Source organism: Enoplosus armatus, chromosome 18 (assembly GCF_043641665.1).
Source record: "Enoplosus armatus isolate fEnoArm2 chromosome 18, fEnoArm2.hap1, whole genome shotgun sequence".
Classification (NCBI taxonomy): domain Eukaryota; kingdom Metazoa; phylum Chordata; class Actinopteri; order Centrarchiformes; family Enoplosidae; genus Enoplosus; species Enoplosus armatus.
In genome coordinates this window covers 11,912,056-11,928,205 of record NC_092197.1, presented here as the reverse complement: position 1 = coordinate 11,928,205, position 16,150 = coordinate 11,912,056, and the positions used below count along the sequence as shown (strand labels likewise).

The window sequence follows — 16,150 nt, the reverse complement described above, 5'->3', positions numbered from 1 at the left end:
TGTCTGCCATGTGGGCCGCCTGCGACCAGTAGCAGAGGAAGCAAAACAAACCGTGATAAAGATGAAGACACTGACCACATAATAGCACGGGAAGCCTCTAGCTGGTGTAAACAGCGGACGGATGAAAGCAGAGCCATGTGTGTGTCGCTCGGTAGGTTTCCCATTCATACATTTCTTGTTATTAATCAACTACTCGTACTACAATTCCTGACCGTGACTTTAAAAGTGCAGCTATTTAAAGACAAAGAGGGCCAAGTGCACAACGTAAAAAAGCCTCTTTTCCTAATGGACAATTGTGGTGCCAGCAGCCAAGGCCTGGAGGTCCGTACACAGGAAAAGTCCATTATCACTCCGGCTAATGGAGGAGGGGGCGACTTCAAACCAAAAAGTGGAGAAAAAGAAAAGAAAACAAAAGAGAGAAAGATGACGCACATGGTACAAAGCAGTGTTTCTTTAATGGAGTCCATCAATAATGTTACTTTCCCGACTTTATTGTAGAGAGAGCAGCCGGATTATCAATCGTAGACACGGGCAGAAATTAAAGGCCTTTTTTCCCCCTCAAGTGCATTTTTTAACAGACTTTGAATCAATGTGAAACAAATGTTTGGCAACACGCTAATGATATCCTGCGTCTCTGGAACAAACTCTCTCTCTCCCTTTCTCTCTCGCTCTTGCCACCAAGACAAACCCGCAGCCAGTTTACATTCAGGCGGGTGCGCTTGTTTTATATAAACAGACAGCCCTTGTGGCAAGGGGTTTGATTAGGAGGAGGCCCGCAAATCCCATTAAAAGTCCATTCGTCCCTCAGTTGGTGTTTGTTTGAAGACAGGAAGAGTAACAAGGGAGGAGGGAGGTGACTGGCAGTCTGTCGTTGTTGTTGTTGTTTCTGTGCCAATTTCTGTTTATGCACTATGACAGTAAAACAAAGATATCACCCAGCAGCGAAGAGCAGATCTTTGCCAGTGATGTGGGCAGGAACCGAAGCCCAGTTTCTGCCAGGAGTACCAGAACATGTACAACAAGCTTTCAGACTGTTAACGCTCATCAAAGTACCTCCCCAACGCAACTGAGTCACTGTCTATTATTAACACGATAAGAATGACGTTACATGTGTGTCCATCTGTAGGTTCGGCAATAACCAAATGATACAGCATCAAAATACAGTACTCTTGTAATCGTCACAGTCAGCCTAACAGCTCCTTGGTCTTGGCTGTAAGCTGTTTGTCAATGTCCACTGCAACGTTGTCCGACATCTGCTGGATCTGCGAAGGCAGACGGAAAGATTCACTTTTACCTCCCTCTCCTGTATTTCTAGTAAAGGATGACAATATGTAGCTGCGATGTGACATGAATGTGACAGAATGTGATGAATTTATCACTTTGGTGCAAATTTGGAACTTATAAAATACTACAACTGGAAATGAATGATTAAGAAATAACTTCATGCTTTAGTTTTAATTTCTCTTTAGAAAAAGCTGTACCCTCGGTCGGTGTGGGCGGCTGTTACAGTAGTTTCAGGTCTTAGTAAGCTCTAATTATCAGTTACCCCCTTGACTCAGTTTTGTGACTCATCTGTTGCATCTAGCCACTCATCTCAACCTTCCTTTAAACTGCCCTTCCTATGTGTAATAGCACTGTTGTCTTTTTTCCCTCGTCTCCTACCTGTTTTTCTACAAGTCGTATGGTGTCCTCCGAGTGTCCTTCCTTTGCCTTTTTGACCTGCGTGACGGCATTAGATCGCACTTTCCTCACTGAGTCTTTAGCCTTGTTGCTGAACTGTTTGGCCAGCTTGGCGAGGTTCTCTCTGTGTTCCCGCGTTACCCTGCGAGGAAAGGAGGAGATGAGGGGAAAGAGAGAGGAAAGACCAGAGAGAAAGACGGACAGACAAAACAGAGAAGGTAAGAATCCCTGGGAGACAGATAAATGGATTATACCAAGGCAAGAGTCCACACACACAAACTCATCCGTGCCCTTTCTATGTCTCTGTATGTAGTTTCAAGATGTGATGAAGGATGATATTAGCTTAGCTTAGCTCGACTGACATCTATGGGTTGAAGTAGCAGCTCCTCCTCTATGTACAATAAGACAATGTTTGTTAAGATGCTGTTAAGCTCTCAGTGTTTTGAGGACTTGATATCAGACGTCTAGGAAAATAAGTTAGTCAGACTCTGGTGAATACTGTACAATAATAAAACAACAACAACAACAACAATGTCCTCACTTGTGCAAATGAGACTGTTAAGTGCTTGTAGGCATGAAGTCTAATCATTTTTTTGGTTCTGACTCGTGGCAGTGATCTTAACAACAATCACTCTACGAGGTCTCAGACCAGAGCCGAAACATCCGACAACTTTGTATTCACTTTGCATTTGTTAATCACTCAGAAAATCCTACTTCCCATTTCACTCTCCCTCTTTGTCCTTAATTGGCTTTTTTTCCCCCGTTGTTTTTGCCTCTGGGACTATTTGCAAACAATCCAAGTGCGGCGTCTATTTACCGCAAACAATACGGCCTAATTACTGATTCCAGGGCCAATCAAGGAGCGCCTTCTCTTTGGAAATGCAAATGGGGACTTGGAGCGTGCCGAGACTGATTGCAGGGGGAAAGCAGTCTGACTCTTGTCTCCCTCCTCTGCCAGACTAACACCTGCTGCTCCACACGCGCACACACACACGCGCATGAACACAGGCCGCCATTTATGCACGTATACTTACATGCACATGTGTGTATATGTAAAATACATACTGTATATACACACAGAGAGCTTTAGTGAGTGAGTGACGGATAGTTGTGTGTGAGGTTGTTTGACTTGGCAGGGAGAAAAAGAGAGCGAGAGAGAGAGAGAGAGGTCTAGCCAGAATGAAGAGAGAGAGAGTGACCCAAGCTTCACATCAACACACTGGGGGTCTCTATACATCGACAAACAAAAGTCAGTAAATCTGTCAGTGACAGCTCAGACTAGAGGATTTATTAATGGGGAGAAATTCAAAACCATGGATGAGACTTACATAATGTATTGATTATATTGAATTGGTTTATTGGTTAATTATTTAGTCTATAAAATCTCTAAAATGAAATAGCACAAAAAAGATGTATTAAAATAATTTATTTTGCCCAAATAACAGTAAAAAACATGTAATTGCAAAAAGTTTTATCAATTAACATTTTGTCAATTGAGTGATTGATTGATCAGATCACCCAAGTGTTTCAGTTTATATTAAATAGTGGGAAAACAGAGGAATGACAGAAGAAAAGTAAAAGTATAAAGAAAAGATCGAAAAGAAGGAAAGTGCTGAAAGCAGGAAAGCGTTTCTGCCCTTGTGGCTTTATGTGTGTGTGTGTGTGTGTGTGTGTGTGTGTGTGTGTGTGTGTGTGTGTGTGTGTGTGTGTGTATTTGTGTGTGTCAGAGAGAGACTCACTTGGGAACGGGCACCTTGATGATCGTCCCGTCCACCTCTGGGTTAAGGTTCATGCTACTCTCTCTCAGGGCACGGGTGGCAGCCGCTGTAGCCTGGGGTCACACACACGCGCATGCATGCACGCACACACACACACACACACACACACACACAGATAAATGAATGTGTGCATCGAGCACTGGTGTGAATAGAAAAGCAGAGCTACAACTGCAGGTAGTGGCTTAGCTCCAGCTGGCAATCATTAAGGTGTTGTGGTGTGTGTTTTGTGTGTGTGTGTGTGTGTGTGTGTATGTGTGTGTGTGTGTGTGTGTGTGTGTGTGTCTGGGGAAGCCCATGCTGTGTGGAAGTGCCTTGGGCCACTGTCAGCGCTTGGCCCTGTGGGACAGGACTGAGAGGTTGCAGGGCAGGGCGTTGACCCACGGTGACCTCACAGGAGAGTCTGCTTGTGCTTGTGTATGATACATGGATACACACAAACACACATGTGCTGTTGAGTTTGTATGCGTTCATTTTTGGATCAAATCTGTATTTTCAAATATAAAAGCAGCTTTTTGCTTGTTTATGAAGGTGGGAAATGGTAATTATCTTAAGGTTTAATGACAATAACACATGCACATGTAAAACTTTACTCACCAAGTAAACACTTTTCCTGTACTGTGGCCAGCTCATTACCTCATGCGGGGGAGAAAGGGAGGTCTAAACTCTAGACAACTCTACATGTTGAAAGACATTGATAGATGGTCTTTAGACAGGCTCAAGCCATGATTGTGACATTTTTCAGAATGACTGAATCCATTTCTATCCATCGAAATGCAATGAAGACTCTATGTTCAAAACTGATGACGTGAGGAAACGTTCAGTTGTTTCCTTACAGCATCAACAGTAATGATAGTTGTTTTTAGGTAATAAAATGTCCAATCGCTACAGTTTTCTTTGGTCAAACAATACATGCATTCAGCGATGCTAATGGTAGCGTTATTAGCATGTTCAGGTGTAAATAATCAAATCAAATGATGGCCAGTTCCATTTAGCTGCTTCAGCTCCTAGTATTGTGCGCGCTGGCTCACTGTCACACTGTCATGACTTACTGGGACACCAGAGGAGAGCAGAGCCATCGTTAATGTTATTAGTTACACCTGTGATCATCCTTCTACGAGAAGTCAAAATGTCTCTGAAGGTCTCATATCTGTGAAAAGTGTAACTGGGACTAAATGCAAACTAGACGATCTGATCAAAAGCTGTTGTGAGACGCATTTGTCCACATTAAGAGCAAAAGTGGAAATGCATGTTTCTGATCTGCATTGAGCAACTGCATCAACAGAAATAAATAGCTGGTGAGGATAGTCATGGATTTGGGACACAGACGGACTCTTGCTTCCTGCAAATTTGTCTAAAACTATCACTAGAAATGAAAACATCTGCAGAAGATTTCCTTCATCTCAGCTGTTGTCTAAAACGGCTTTTGAAAAAAATAAATGCAACTAATATTTCCCAAACACCATCTGTCATCTTTTTAAAGGATGAAGATAGTCAGAGAGAAATGAAAAGAAGAGTATTATGTGTTTTGTGAGGGGGAACAAGTGATCCAGTGTCAATGTGGACGCTGGCTGGAGAGGCAGCTGTGCTGTAAATGCTAAATGATATCTCAACACAACGCAGGATCAGACAAAGAAGAGTCGAGAGGATCTGAGAAGTGTAGTATTTGACTCAATAGTAAATAATAAAACAGCATTCACGTATGTGAAAGATAAAAAATTGATTCACCATATACTACACAATCCTTCAGCAAATACTGCTTCAGAGGCAGAGAGCTACAGTTAAACAGCACATACAGACGAAGGGGGAGGAAGGCAAATCCTCTGAATTACTGAAAACAAAGTCACACTCCTCAAACCAATTCTGCAACCGCATGACAACTCCCTTAGCTGAGCTTTACAAAGTGTGCAAATGTGCAATGCAAGGAAAAAGAGCATAACATTTCATTTCCTTTTTTTTTTTTTTTTTTTTTTTACTCCTTTCTACCCTACTCCCCTTTCTTGACAGCTCCTTCTGGCCTTTTCCGCAGGGGGGAAAGAAATGGCAGCGAGATTAAAGGAATGTATTTGCGAGTATTAAATTAATTCATGAGGTTTCTTTTCTTTTCCTTTTGTTAAAGTCATCCGGACCGCAGGCCTCTGGTTGCTCTCTGAGTGTGGGGTGATCGATTCAGCCCATACCTATGTTTGATTGTTCTCAGCATCAAATTCATCACCCCCCCCCTCCGATGACCACTCCGGTGGTTACGGAATACCGAACGGAATTTCTCTGGAAAGGCGGGGCAGGTTCTGGTTAATATGTTGGAGAGGAAGAGAAATTACACTGAAGTTTCACATCAAACGCTTTGACGGCCCGGTTCAAAGCAGAGAGGAATGTGTGTGTGCGTGTTTTAAAAAAAGGGAGTCCTGGAAAAAACACTTTACGAACAAAGCGGTGGGATGCTTAAACATGCACATACACACACCAAATTGCCTCCTGATCGAAGCATGCTGGTAGTTGTTGTTCGTTCCACTGTGCCTTCCCAGGCTATACTCTTAATGAATGAATGGAAAACAATGGTAGGGCCTCCGGAGTGCCTGGTAATGGATAGGCATCATTATAAGCCTATTAGCTCTGGGTACTGAGGACTCACCTCTGTGTGGGACATGGGTAACGTAGGGCACAACAGGATAGCATGTGTGTGTGCATGTGTATGTCTGTCAGCGTGTGTGTGGTCTGTGGTCGGAGTTTCTGGGAAGGAAACAGACTCACAGAAAGACCATTCAGCCTGACTCAGGTTTGAAGACTGGATCTCCAGATTTGAGATGCTGATAAATACTCACATTTGCATGTTGTTTTGCGATATCAGCACAAAGGAGGACAAAAGAGGTGAAAACACACCTCGCAGGTTCACAGAAACGTGACCGGTAGGAAAACAGAAGGTGGTGGAAAATATCTGCAACAGACAGGTGGTTCTCCAAAAGACCAAACTGCCTTTGAATGTCAGCTATGCTTATAAAAGACACAAGTCTCTAAACTCTGGAGCAGGTGACCAAATCTGAACTGACATCAGTTCACAGGGGGTATATATGCTTTCTTATCTTCATGTCTATTATTCCTCACTTTAGATTTTCATACTCAAGTTATGGCATGTGTGTTTGTCACACCTTTACCATGCTATGCATATAAACGTATTAAAAAGTATATATAATATTAAAAGTATGCTTGTTGGGTGGAATTTGTTAAAAAAAACAACCGTACAGAAAATCTGGCTACTACTAAAAATGTGAGTTGGCCCAGTGGACAAAATGTCTTTCTGGGGCTCTGATTAGTACAGTGTTGTATCACCTAAGAAGGAGAGGAGGGAGTAAAAAAAAAAAAGAAAGAAAAATAATCCATTCCTTCCTAACCTGGGGGTAAAATGAGGTCATTTCCTATTCTGTGACATCTCACACGCAGACACAACCACATCTCAACACACACACAGAGAGAGAGAGAGAGAGAGAGGGAGAGGGAGAGAGAGAGAGAGAGAGAGAGAAATAGAGAGAGAGAGAGAGAGAGAAATAGAGAGAGAGAGAGAGAGAGAGAGAGGGAGAGAGGGAGAGAGGGAGAGAGGGAGAGGGAGAGGGAGAGGGAGTTTAGGTTCTCGTTGCTATCTTTCACCCCAGAACAAAGGGCTCCCTGAGTGATCAATCAATTAGCATCTGAGACACAGTTGGAGAGAGGGAGGCAGGTCAGGTTTCATTTATACAGAGATGTGGGCTCAGAGTTCTGGTCTGGCTCACTTTGCCTTCTGTGAATACTCGCTATCATAGCATTGCATTATAGGGCAAAAATAAAAATAAAAAAAAAAAAAAAAAAAAAAAAAAAAAAAAAAAAAAAAAAAAAAAAAAACAAAAAAAAAAAAAAAAAAGCTATGAGTGTGTGTGTGTGTGTGTGTGTGTGTGTGTGTGTGTGTGTGTGTGTGTGTGTGTGTGTGTGTGTGTGTGTGTGATCGTCTTACCTCTGGGAAGCCGCTCATGTTGACCATAATGAGCTGAGGTGATTTCATGGAGATCTGACCCAGCTGGTTGAGAGGGAACTTCCCATCTTGAGTCGTCACCACAATGTGATCCAGAGCTCCTAAACAAATACAGATACCTGTAATTGTTTCTTGACTCAATTTATTTACCTACATAAACAATTCAAGGCATCATTTTACTGTCGCCATGTGCAATGCAGTCTCCCTGATGTTGTGCATCTACACATCTGCAGGCCAATTTTATCGGCTAATATCGAATATATCAGCATTTTATGTATATTTGACTTCTAAATTCAAGTTGAATATAGTTTTGTAGTCATATTTATAGTTGTTTGAAATGTTCAGTTACCTTATATCTACATTTACCGTCAGTCTGTTTGACAAAGTTGATTTGTATTATTCTCATACTATTGGTCGGGCTGTGGTCAATATGGCAGCTTTTCTGGTTTGACAACACTGTTTCCATGTAGACTTAATATAAAGAAGGAAAAGAGTCACTCAGAAAGATTAACAAATAAATAGACAGATGGGTGAATGTGCAGCAGAAGCCACAAATTGAATGAGTAAGTAAAGAAATTAAAAAGAGAGACCTCTGTCACACTGTTAAGACTTTCCATGATCTATTGTCTCTCCTCACTGTCAACACAGAGGGAAGCAAAGGTAAGTTTGCCAGCATGAGTTGACTTCTTCTGTCCCCTCCCTCCATCCGCCCCTCTCCTCCATCTGGCTAACCTCAGACGCAGTTGTTTCCTTCTTCTCCACCTCTGCCTTACATCACCCGCTCCCTGCGTACCCACTGGGGGCTGCGCTGGTGGTGTGTGTAGAAAAGGGGGGGAGGTGAAGGGGAGGTGAGCCAATGGTCTAATTTTCTCTATCCGATCAATTTATCAGGGCAAAGACATAGACGTACCAGTCAGAGATCAGATGCAGAAAAACTTAAAAATAAATGGTTGGTATGATGTGATGAAATGGATACCTTTTATTCAAAAGGCCGCATCCCAACTGAATCACTGACATGCCGTCTACCTGCCTGCCTATTATTCTGTCTCCCTCTCAGACTTCAAACATCCATCTTTGTGCAGCTCTAAACCTGCCTGTCCGTCTCACAGTGCCTCTCTGTGTATATGCAGACCGTTCATGTCCATATTTGTGACCTTCTGCCTGTCTGTCTTTGTTACCTGCGCCTTGACAGTGAGCACCTACGCATCTGCTAGTACTTTAGGAGGGCAGACAGACAGACAGTCATTTCTTTAACTACAAAGGTGGAGGGTGGGGAGGGCTACGGGGGTAGAGAGAGAAGGCAGAGGATGGCTGAGAAAGCATTCTCCAAATTGGTTTTTCTCAAAACTTACACAATATACTCCGTTGGTTACAAAGAGCTCACAAGGAAATTGTTGGTCAGAAGCATGATTCAATACTGCAGCAGGACTTTAACTGTTGTCAACATGAGACAGCTGGTAAAAGGTAATGGAAATGATGCATCCTGTACTGTAACACTTAGAGAAACTGTCGCCCTGTTCAGCAGAAATGTGGTTAATATGTTTAGTTTAGCTTTAGGATTCATAAATGTGTCATCACCATGTGGTTGGACCGTGTTGCATTCTGACCACAAACAAACAAAACTTACATTAGCAAGAACTTTGACCTACACCATTCATTTCAGGTGGTCTCTGTGCGGTTGTTTGGTCTGCACCAGAGCTTGAATGACAGCGTAACAAGCTGTAAAATATATCATCACCTTTCAAGTTGATATGGCAAACTTGTTAGCGTACAGTTGCTTAGTTACACATCTAGCAGTTACAGAGCAACATTAGCATTAATTTGAAGTTGTGTTTCTGGCCACCTGATGAATGCAAGTCCAACATTTACTCTCTTCTAGCTTTGTTTTTGGTCTCCAACAACCCCTGAGGGAAATACCTGGCTCTTTAGCTGCACTACGGTCACTATGTTCACTATGTCTGTTTGGTGCTGGATAGGCAGCATTCAGTTGATTTTTAGAGCTTTCTTACTGAAAACAGCTGCCTGCTGCGTCTGGAAAAGAAGCCAAGAACAGAGTGAGAGTGAAACAAAGCAGTAAAGCTGGCGGTCGTAAAACCAAAACAATCACCCGAAAGATGCTAAAACAGGAACCGCAGAGTCAGGTGATAATTATCTGTGGGTTTATCACGATGAGCGACCCCTTCCACATGAAAGCAGTCATTTGATCCATTCCTAGTATAAAACATATTCATTATAGCACCTTTAATGTGCTGTGTTGAACTCTAAGTGTAAAAACAACAATTTGCTGTTTTATGGGGGATTACTTGCTAACTATTTCTAGACTATTTTAGTCTTGTAGTCGTGTTGAAGCTGCCAGGCAACCAGCGGAGTTCATTAGTAATCTTTAGAGGTGCTGGTGGGCGAACTTGGTTTCCTTCAGTCAGGCTAGCCATTCCAGGCTTTATGCTGGGCTAAGCTAACCACATGAGAGTAGCATCTGTTTTCTTATCTAACTCTCTGCAAGAAAGCAAACAAGTGGATTTCCCAAAATGTTGAACTATTCCTTTAAGCTCCAACAGGTCTTATCTTCAACTTGGAAGACCTTTCGGTGCCTGAAGGTATTTTTTCCAGCACTGTTGTTGTTGTTCAATGTCTCAGTCCACTCTGTCTTAATGTTTCCATGGAAACAGAGCTAGTATTCGGGTAGTATACATTACCCATCTGTGACTAACCACAATATGGTGATCATAGCATTGATCCCCTCTCTCTGCATCTATCTATGACGTTCTGCTATACGTTTGCCACACGCAAACAAAACACATGCACACACACAGTATGCATTCATGGCAACACACAACAGTACATACAGTCATATCCACACACACACACACACACACACACACACACCTACTCATAAGCTTAATGAGAGCCAGATGAGAGGTTTGTGGAGCAAACGCACACACACACTCGGACAGCTGACGTCATTTCATTCCACCATCTCATCTCTGCTGTCAGCTCTAAGTCCTGCTGCCTCCCTGGATTACTGTGCAGCTGGACAGAAGAGAGGAGGATGGAGGGGCTGGAGGACAGCAGTGAGGGATAGAGATGGAGGGAGGAGACAGGGCAGCTGACAGCATGGAGGGAAGACAAGAGACAAAAATGACAAGAGAAACAGAGGGAGGACTGAAGAGCTGAAAGGAGTGAAGTAGGGAACTCTTGAAATTCTTGACCTGTGAACAAATGTGTCCCTGTAGGTCAATAAGAAGTTTGAATTCAATTGAAAGCGTGAGACAGAGATTGAAAATATGGTATGAGCGGAGGCCAAAATATAAAGCTGGGAATTGTTGGTAAAACAAAAGAGAAGAGTAAGTAATGGAGGGATGAAGAGAGGGAAGATAGAAAATGGCTCAGACCAAGAAACTGCTGAATGATGAGTGGAGAACGAAAAAAAGCTGAAGGGAACAAGATAAATCAATAAAAAGAACAATGAAACAGTTGGAAGTCTACAAGACAAGACATTGAAGTGTTATCCACGAAATGTCTTTGTGCTTCTGTTGTTTAACTCTCCTACATGCTGTGTAAGACTTCACATGCTGCAGATCAAATGTCAGAGAAAGAAAGTGCACTTTCATCTGAGGAGGAGAAGGAGTAAAGAGCTCAGACACGAAGTTTGAAGTCTGAGGCTGCCTCCTCCCTCGGGAGCTTCCATTATACACCCCACCTCTGACTCCCCTGAGCCCAGATCCCATTTGTTAGAACCCAGAGGCAAAGGGTCGTGACCTGGATGTAGTTGGGGAAACAGAGGTCAAACTGGGGGTCAAGGTAAGGTCACACAACTGGGGCTCACTCTAAGCCCTCGGGCGCTTTGTCAGGTAGACGCAAACAAAAGAGGAAGACTTACTGACTTTTAGCCCAAAGTAAGAATGTGCCTGATGTGCTGTTCAGAAGGAAAAGCCTCATGTGTACAGTGCATGATGCAGATGAAAAACAAAACTGAACTGCAACAGTAAATGCACGATTCATGCATATATCTTGTGGCGTTGGTTTTTATTTTTTAAATTCAAAGTAGAGTTCAACAAATAAGGAAGACCCATATGTGACTTCAGCACTCTGTACATTACTCTGTGATTCATGCATGTAGTGTTGCCTATGTCGATATTATGGAAATAAAATCAAAAAGGTAAAAAGGTGTTTTGAGATTTCTCATGGGTGTCCGTGATCTAATCGATGCCTGCAGTCCAGCCAGATGCAGAACTCTAAAATATTAACCATGGGCTAGGCCAGAGGATGTAACGAACAGCTTGTACAGCGAAGAGGAGTCCAGAGACGTGTTTGCAGAGATGTTACTGAAAAACATGCTTTGGAAAAACTGGATTCAAGCAACGGTTTCATTCTGGTTAAACATTTTATCATTATGGTTGGACTGCAGACATCCATGAGATCAAAGATATAACTCTGCCAATCGAACCTGCTGTTGGAAAATAGATACAAATACTAGTGATACAAGTGAGAATGAAATGAAATAAAAGGAGGATAACTAAGATTTAGCCGATATGTATGTGGAATGATATTCAAGTTACTGCATATGTTCTATTGCTACCATGTTTTTCTTTTCTAACCCTGCTAACAATAAAAGGAAACAGCAATCTGAGCAATTAAATTAAACTCTTACATTTGTGACAACGCTGTCATTGCTCTTATCATACGGCCGTTTATTTCCACTCAGTGTTTCATCACATGACTAGCTGGCAGTATTGGACTGCTACTTTCATTGGTTATTTTTGTCTTCTGTAAGTAGACTTACATTTTGAACTTGAGAGTCAATGTATTCCTGCATTCTTTTTGTCTTTTTAACTGTTCAGTTCTGTATAAGAGGGAGTAATGTTTGAGGAACAAACAGGGAGTGGTGTAAGGAGACTCCAAAAAAAGAATCAGCTGAATACCTGGTGAGGTTCGGATGCTGAGGTTGCGTGTGAAGTCATCTTTGAGTGCATTGAGAACCGCCATCATGTCCCCCTTCACTTCATCCAGACTGATGATGTCTTCCACCAGAGCTGAATTAATGTTCACCTTAGCTGACTGGCCCTTTGCCTTTGCTTGGAAGATGAAGAGAGGGAAAGAACAAAAGGCACTGAGGGAAGAGTGGAGACTCATATCAAAGACAAGTAATATCTAATCAAGTAACCCACACTGATGCCAACAGACCCACAGAGGCTATACTCTCCAGTCTCTGAAGTCTCCCTCACCAACCTTTTGCCTTCTTGGTGGCATAGAGCCTGGTGCATGCAGTGGGGTAGCAGGTGGTGTTGGGGTACAGAAGTGGTGCACTGACCCTCGAGGTGGCCATGAGGGGAGGCCTGACCTGTCGCACCAGGGACTGACACAGCAGCGGTCGCAGCAGGTTCAAAGCCATAACTGTCAAGAGAAAAGTGGTAATATCTATCACAATGAAGTAATAGCTTATATCAGCCAGTAGGAGGTAGGCCTACAACTTGTTCTCACGTATTACAGCACCATAGCCAACTATATAATGATCGTTGTGACAAAAATGATAAGAACAAATGGAGCCAAACCAGCCAGTGCTGTCTTTTCTTTGAAATGTCAACAATAGCTCTTTGCAGCCTACATTCAGTTGCCAGTTTATTATATTGTCTCATGTAAAAGTCCTGCAAAATCTTCCCTTCATGAAGGTTAGTGTTTAGTTTTTCTTCAAACTGTTTTAGAGATGTGTTGATTAAACTTAATGATCATTTCAGAGGCTATAGTTTGTGGTGCTGTTAAATTGTTTGCATTATACTGAGGGTGTTCCTGTTATTTAGCCTGCCCCCATTGATACAAGTGAGGGAGACAAAATAATAGAAAATTGTCGTTTTGTCTGACCAACTCTGTGCTTTCAATCACATAAGACAAACAAAAACAGCCAATCCTCACAATTGAGAAGCTGAAACTGGGAAATGTTTGGCATGTTTGCTTAAAAAATGACTGACTGATAAATCAAGATATTTGCAGATTGTTTTCCCTTTGATTGACTAATTGATTGATTGACTAATGGTTCCTCCGCTTGGATCACAAAATGTGCCTTTAACCAGAATTTCTCTGACAATACAAAGTACAGAAGAGGAAAAGAGGCTCTTGTACATCTAATTACACATCCACAGTGTTGTTGTAGAACTTCCTGCACTCAACTCTACAGGCTACATTATATGCAATTACTCATTGTCACAAACATACTCTTTCTCTTCCTTTTACACACACAAACAGGATAAAACTACCTCTGCACTCAGCACATGCACACTTGTTTGGGCATTGCTGAAGGGGAACCTCCCATTCAAAAATCACACAACACTATGAGACTAACCACCTCCCACCGTGCAACACGGCTCTGGAGTGTGAACTGTGTCACTGAACCTCGGCGTACACACAAGCAGAGAGAAACTCTTGAGATATCGAAACCCACAGACACAAACACACACTAAAGCCCGTCTTTCACAGTCAGTGGCTGTGAACAGCTCGCAGTGTACTGCAGCCTGACTGACATGCTCTATTATCTGCTGTGTACTGTTAGCTGGGAGGAGAAACAAACTGCTGCTGCCGAATTACAAATAAGAACTTTCCCAAGTGCATCATATTACTGACGTGTTTTTTCCGTAAAATCATAACAAAATAGGAATTAGTTCCAGTTTCATGCAAAAGTTATCCAGATGTTTCAAAAAGCTCGACAGAACATTATTTCTGGTTGAGATTCCATGCTTTAATGTAGACTATTTTTTTCTTGCTTGAAAATTATTTTTTTCCCCCTCACTGGACATATATTTGTTTAAATTTAATATTGTTCACATTTAATTATTCCTTTAACTGTTCAGTTAGATACTGCCAGTTGTATCTCTCTACATTATGTTCTAAATGTTGTTTTGATTTCTCCATGCTGCCAGGAAAACAATCCTAAATACAGTTAATGGTCTTTAAAATAAATAACCCATTATGTGTCTTCTTTGTGTAATTGTAGATTGTAAACTCTTCCGCAGCTCATTTAAAGCCCAAAACTCCCAGATACAATACTGATCTCAGTGTCCTCAATGGTATCTACGGCCATGCCACAAGTCCCTGGTGTTAATCCAACAGTGACTCCAGATATTAACCAGAATCCAAACATATTCCAATGGAAATATTTAGGCTAGACTGTGGCCCATCGCCTACAATACAAACCCATAACAGGCATCCGTGGCTGGCAGCTTTCCTGACAAGCTGATATGATACGGCAAACTGTGGCAGAGCAGGTAGGCTCAGATGTGGGATGATGACAGATCTCTTTAGAGTGGAAGTCAAGCAGAAAAAGTGAAGCACAGGTGTCCAGTGAGATACTGTAGCCTCACATCCTGTAGATTTCACACACAGCAGCAGCTGCAGACACACCTCTCCTTCTTCCAGCTGGTGAGCCCGCATGATCTCCCCTCTGCACACTTTACAGTTTGAGCAGAAAATAACACAACTGGGTATCTGATAATGTTCTGCCTGGCTCTACCTCGCCAAGCAAACTGTTCAGACTAGAACTGCACTTTATTATAAATATCAATTAACCCTCTTACTTTGTTGTTTAACTGATTAAATGATTCATCTATAAAGCGCCAGAAAGTGGTAAAAGGCTCACATGTTCAAATTGCTTTTTTTTGTCCAGTTACCAGTCCAAAACCCAAAGATATTCATATTACAATGCTATAAAACAGAGAAAAGCAAAATATCTTTATATTTTAGTAGCTTGAATGTTTGCTTGATGAATGACTTTTAAATTGATTATCATAATTGTTGCCAATTAATTTAATTTGTCAATTGACTAATCTTTGCAGTACTAGGTCACACAATAAACACACTATTTAAGTAACAAGACATTACATATGTGGTCATCTGGCTTTACTGACTGGATCCCAGTGCATCCTTGTCTTATTATAAAACTGAGAATCACAGTTCAGTATGACTTTTTATCATCATGCTGGCCACTGCGAGGAATATCAGCTGTGCAACTTCACATGTCATATTCCATACCGAACAGATATGTTGACATATGTCGATATCAGAGGGTCCTTTGGTTATCATTACTGATTTATTAAGCGATTAAGTCCTGCAAGTGGCACGAGGTTGATTCAGTGTTGTATTTTTTAACAGATACTCGAGTAAACACGAAGAACGAGGCTGTTGAGGCAGATACTATATTATCTTTCTAACTAACAATAGTACGGACATGTTTAAGATAACTGACTGGTCCTAAGACTTTATGCAAGTGAAGCTATGTGAAGGTCGGTGGGATGGGGGCGTGCATGTAGCCCTTCTTCGCCTTCTTCTGCACATATCACTAACAAAAACTAACATAACCCGCAACCACGTAGCTGCTAAACATAACACTGGTGTTCACTTCAGCTATGACCCGGAAAAACACAACCTTCAACTGTGAATTACCCCAAGCAGCATACTTACTTTCAAGTTTACAGTCTTCACAGAAGCATGTTAGCTAGGAACAAGCCACATTTGACATCCATGTCGTCATCATCAGGAGCCGACGTGCGGTTGTGTGTTTGAAACTATATATGGGGTATACCGGATGAGCGGGGGTTCTCTCTGAAGCGGCAAACCAAGATGGCTCGCGGTCTGGAGGAGAGAGATGCGGGAGACGCCAAATATTAAACCGAGTGCCTCCTCTGGACTCCACCGACAGTTAAACAAG

General features: G+C 42.1%; 1 protein-coding gene across 1 annotated transcript; it reads right to left on the bottom strand.

Annotated features, from left to right (window-relative positions):
* Positions 1-436: 436 nt before the first annotated feature.
* On the bottom strand, positions 437-15,963 carry mrrf (mitochondrial ribosome recycling factor). The gene is made up of 7 exons (XM_070924839.1): positions 15,904-15,963; positions 12,685-12,849; positions 12,378-12,530; positions 7,438-7,556; positions 3,420-3,511; positions 1,663-1,822; positions 437-1,262 (listed from the first exon to the last, which is right to left on the bottom strand). Exons 2-7 carry the CDS (start codon positions 12,845-12,847, stop codon positions 1,185-1,187), a joined length of 765 nt encoding a protein of 254 aa, XP_070780940.1. The 5' UTR covers positions 12,848-12,849; positions 15,904-15,963; the 3' UTR covers positions 437-1,184.
* Between the last annotated feature and the right edge of the window lie 187 nt (positions 15,964-16,150).

What these genes read in the sequence shown, in the direction of transcription:
- mrrf (XM_070924839.1), bottom strand. Translation starts at nt 12,847, where the DNA reads ATGGCTTTGAACCTGCTGCGACCGCTGCTGTGTCAGTCCCTGGTGCGA. An exon ending in TGCCACCAAGAAGGCAAAAG is followed by an intron (nt 12,531 to 12,684) that starts GTTGGTGAGGGA and finishes TCATCTTCCAAG; the next exon opens with CAAAGGCAAAGGGCCAGTCA. An exon ending in ATCAAGGTGCCCGTTCCCAA is followed by an intron (nt 1,823 to 3,419) that starts GTGAGTCTCTCT and finishes CTTTCCTCGCAG; the next exon opens with GGTAACGCGGGAACACAGAG.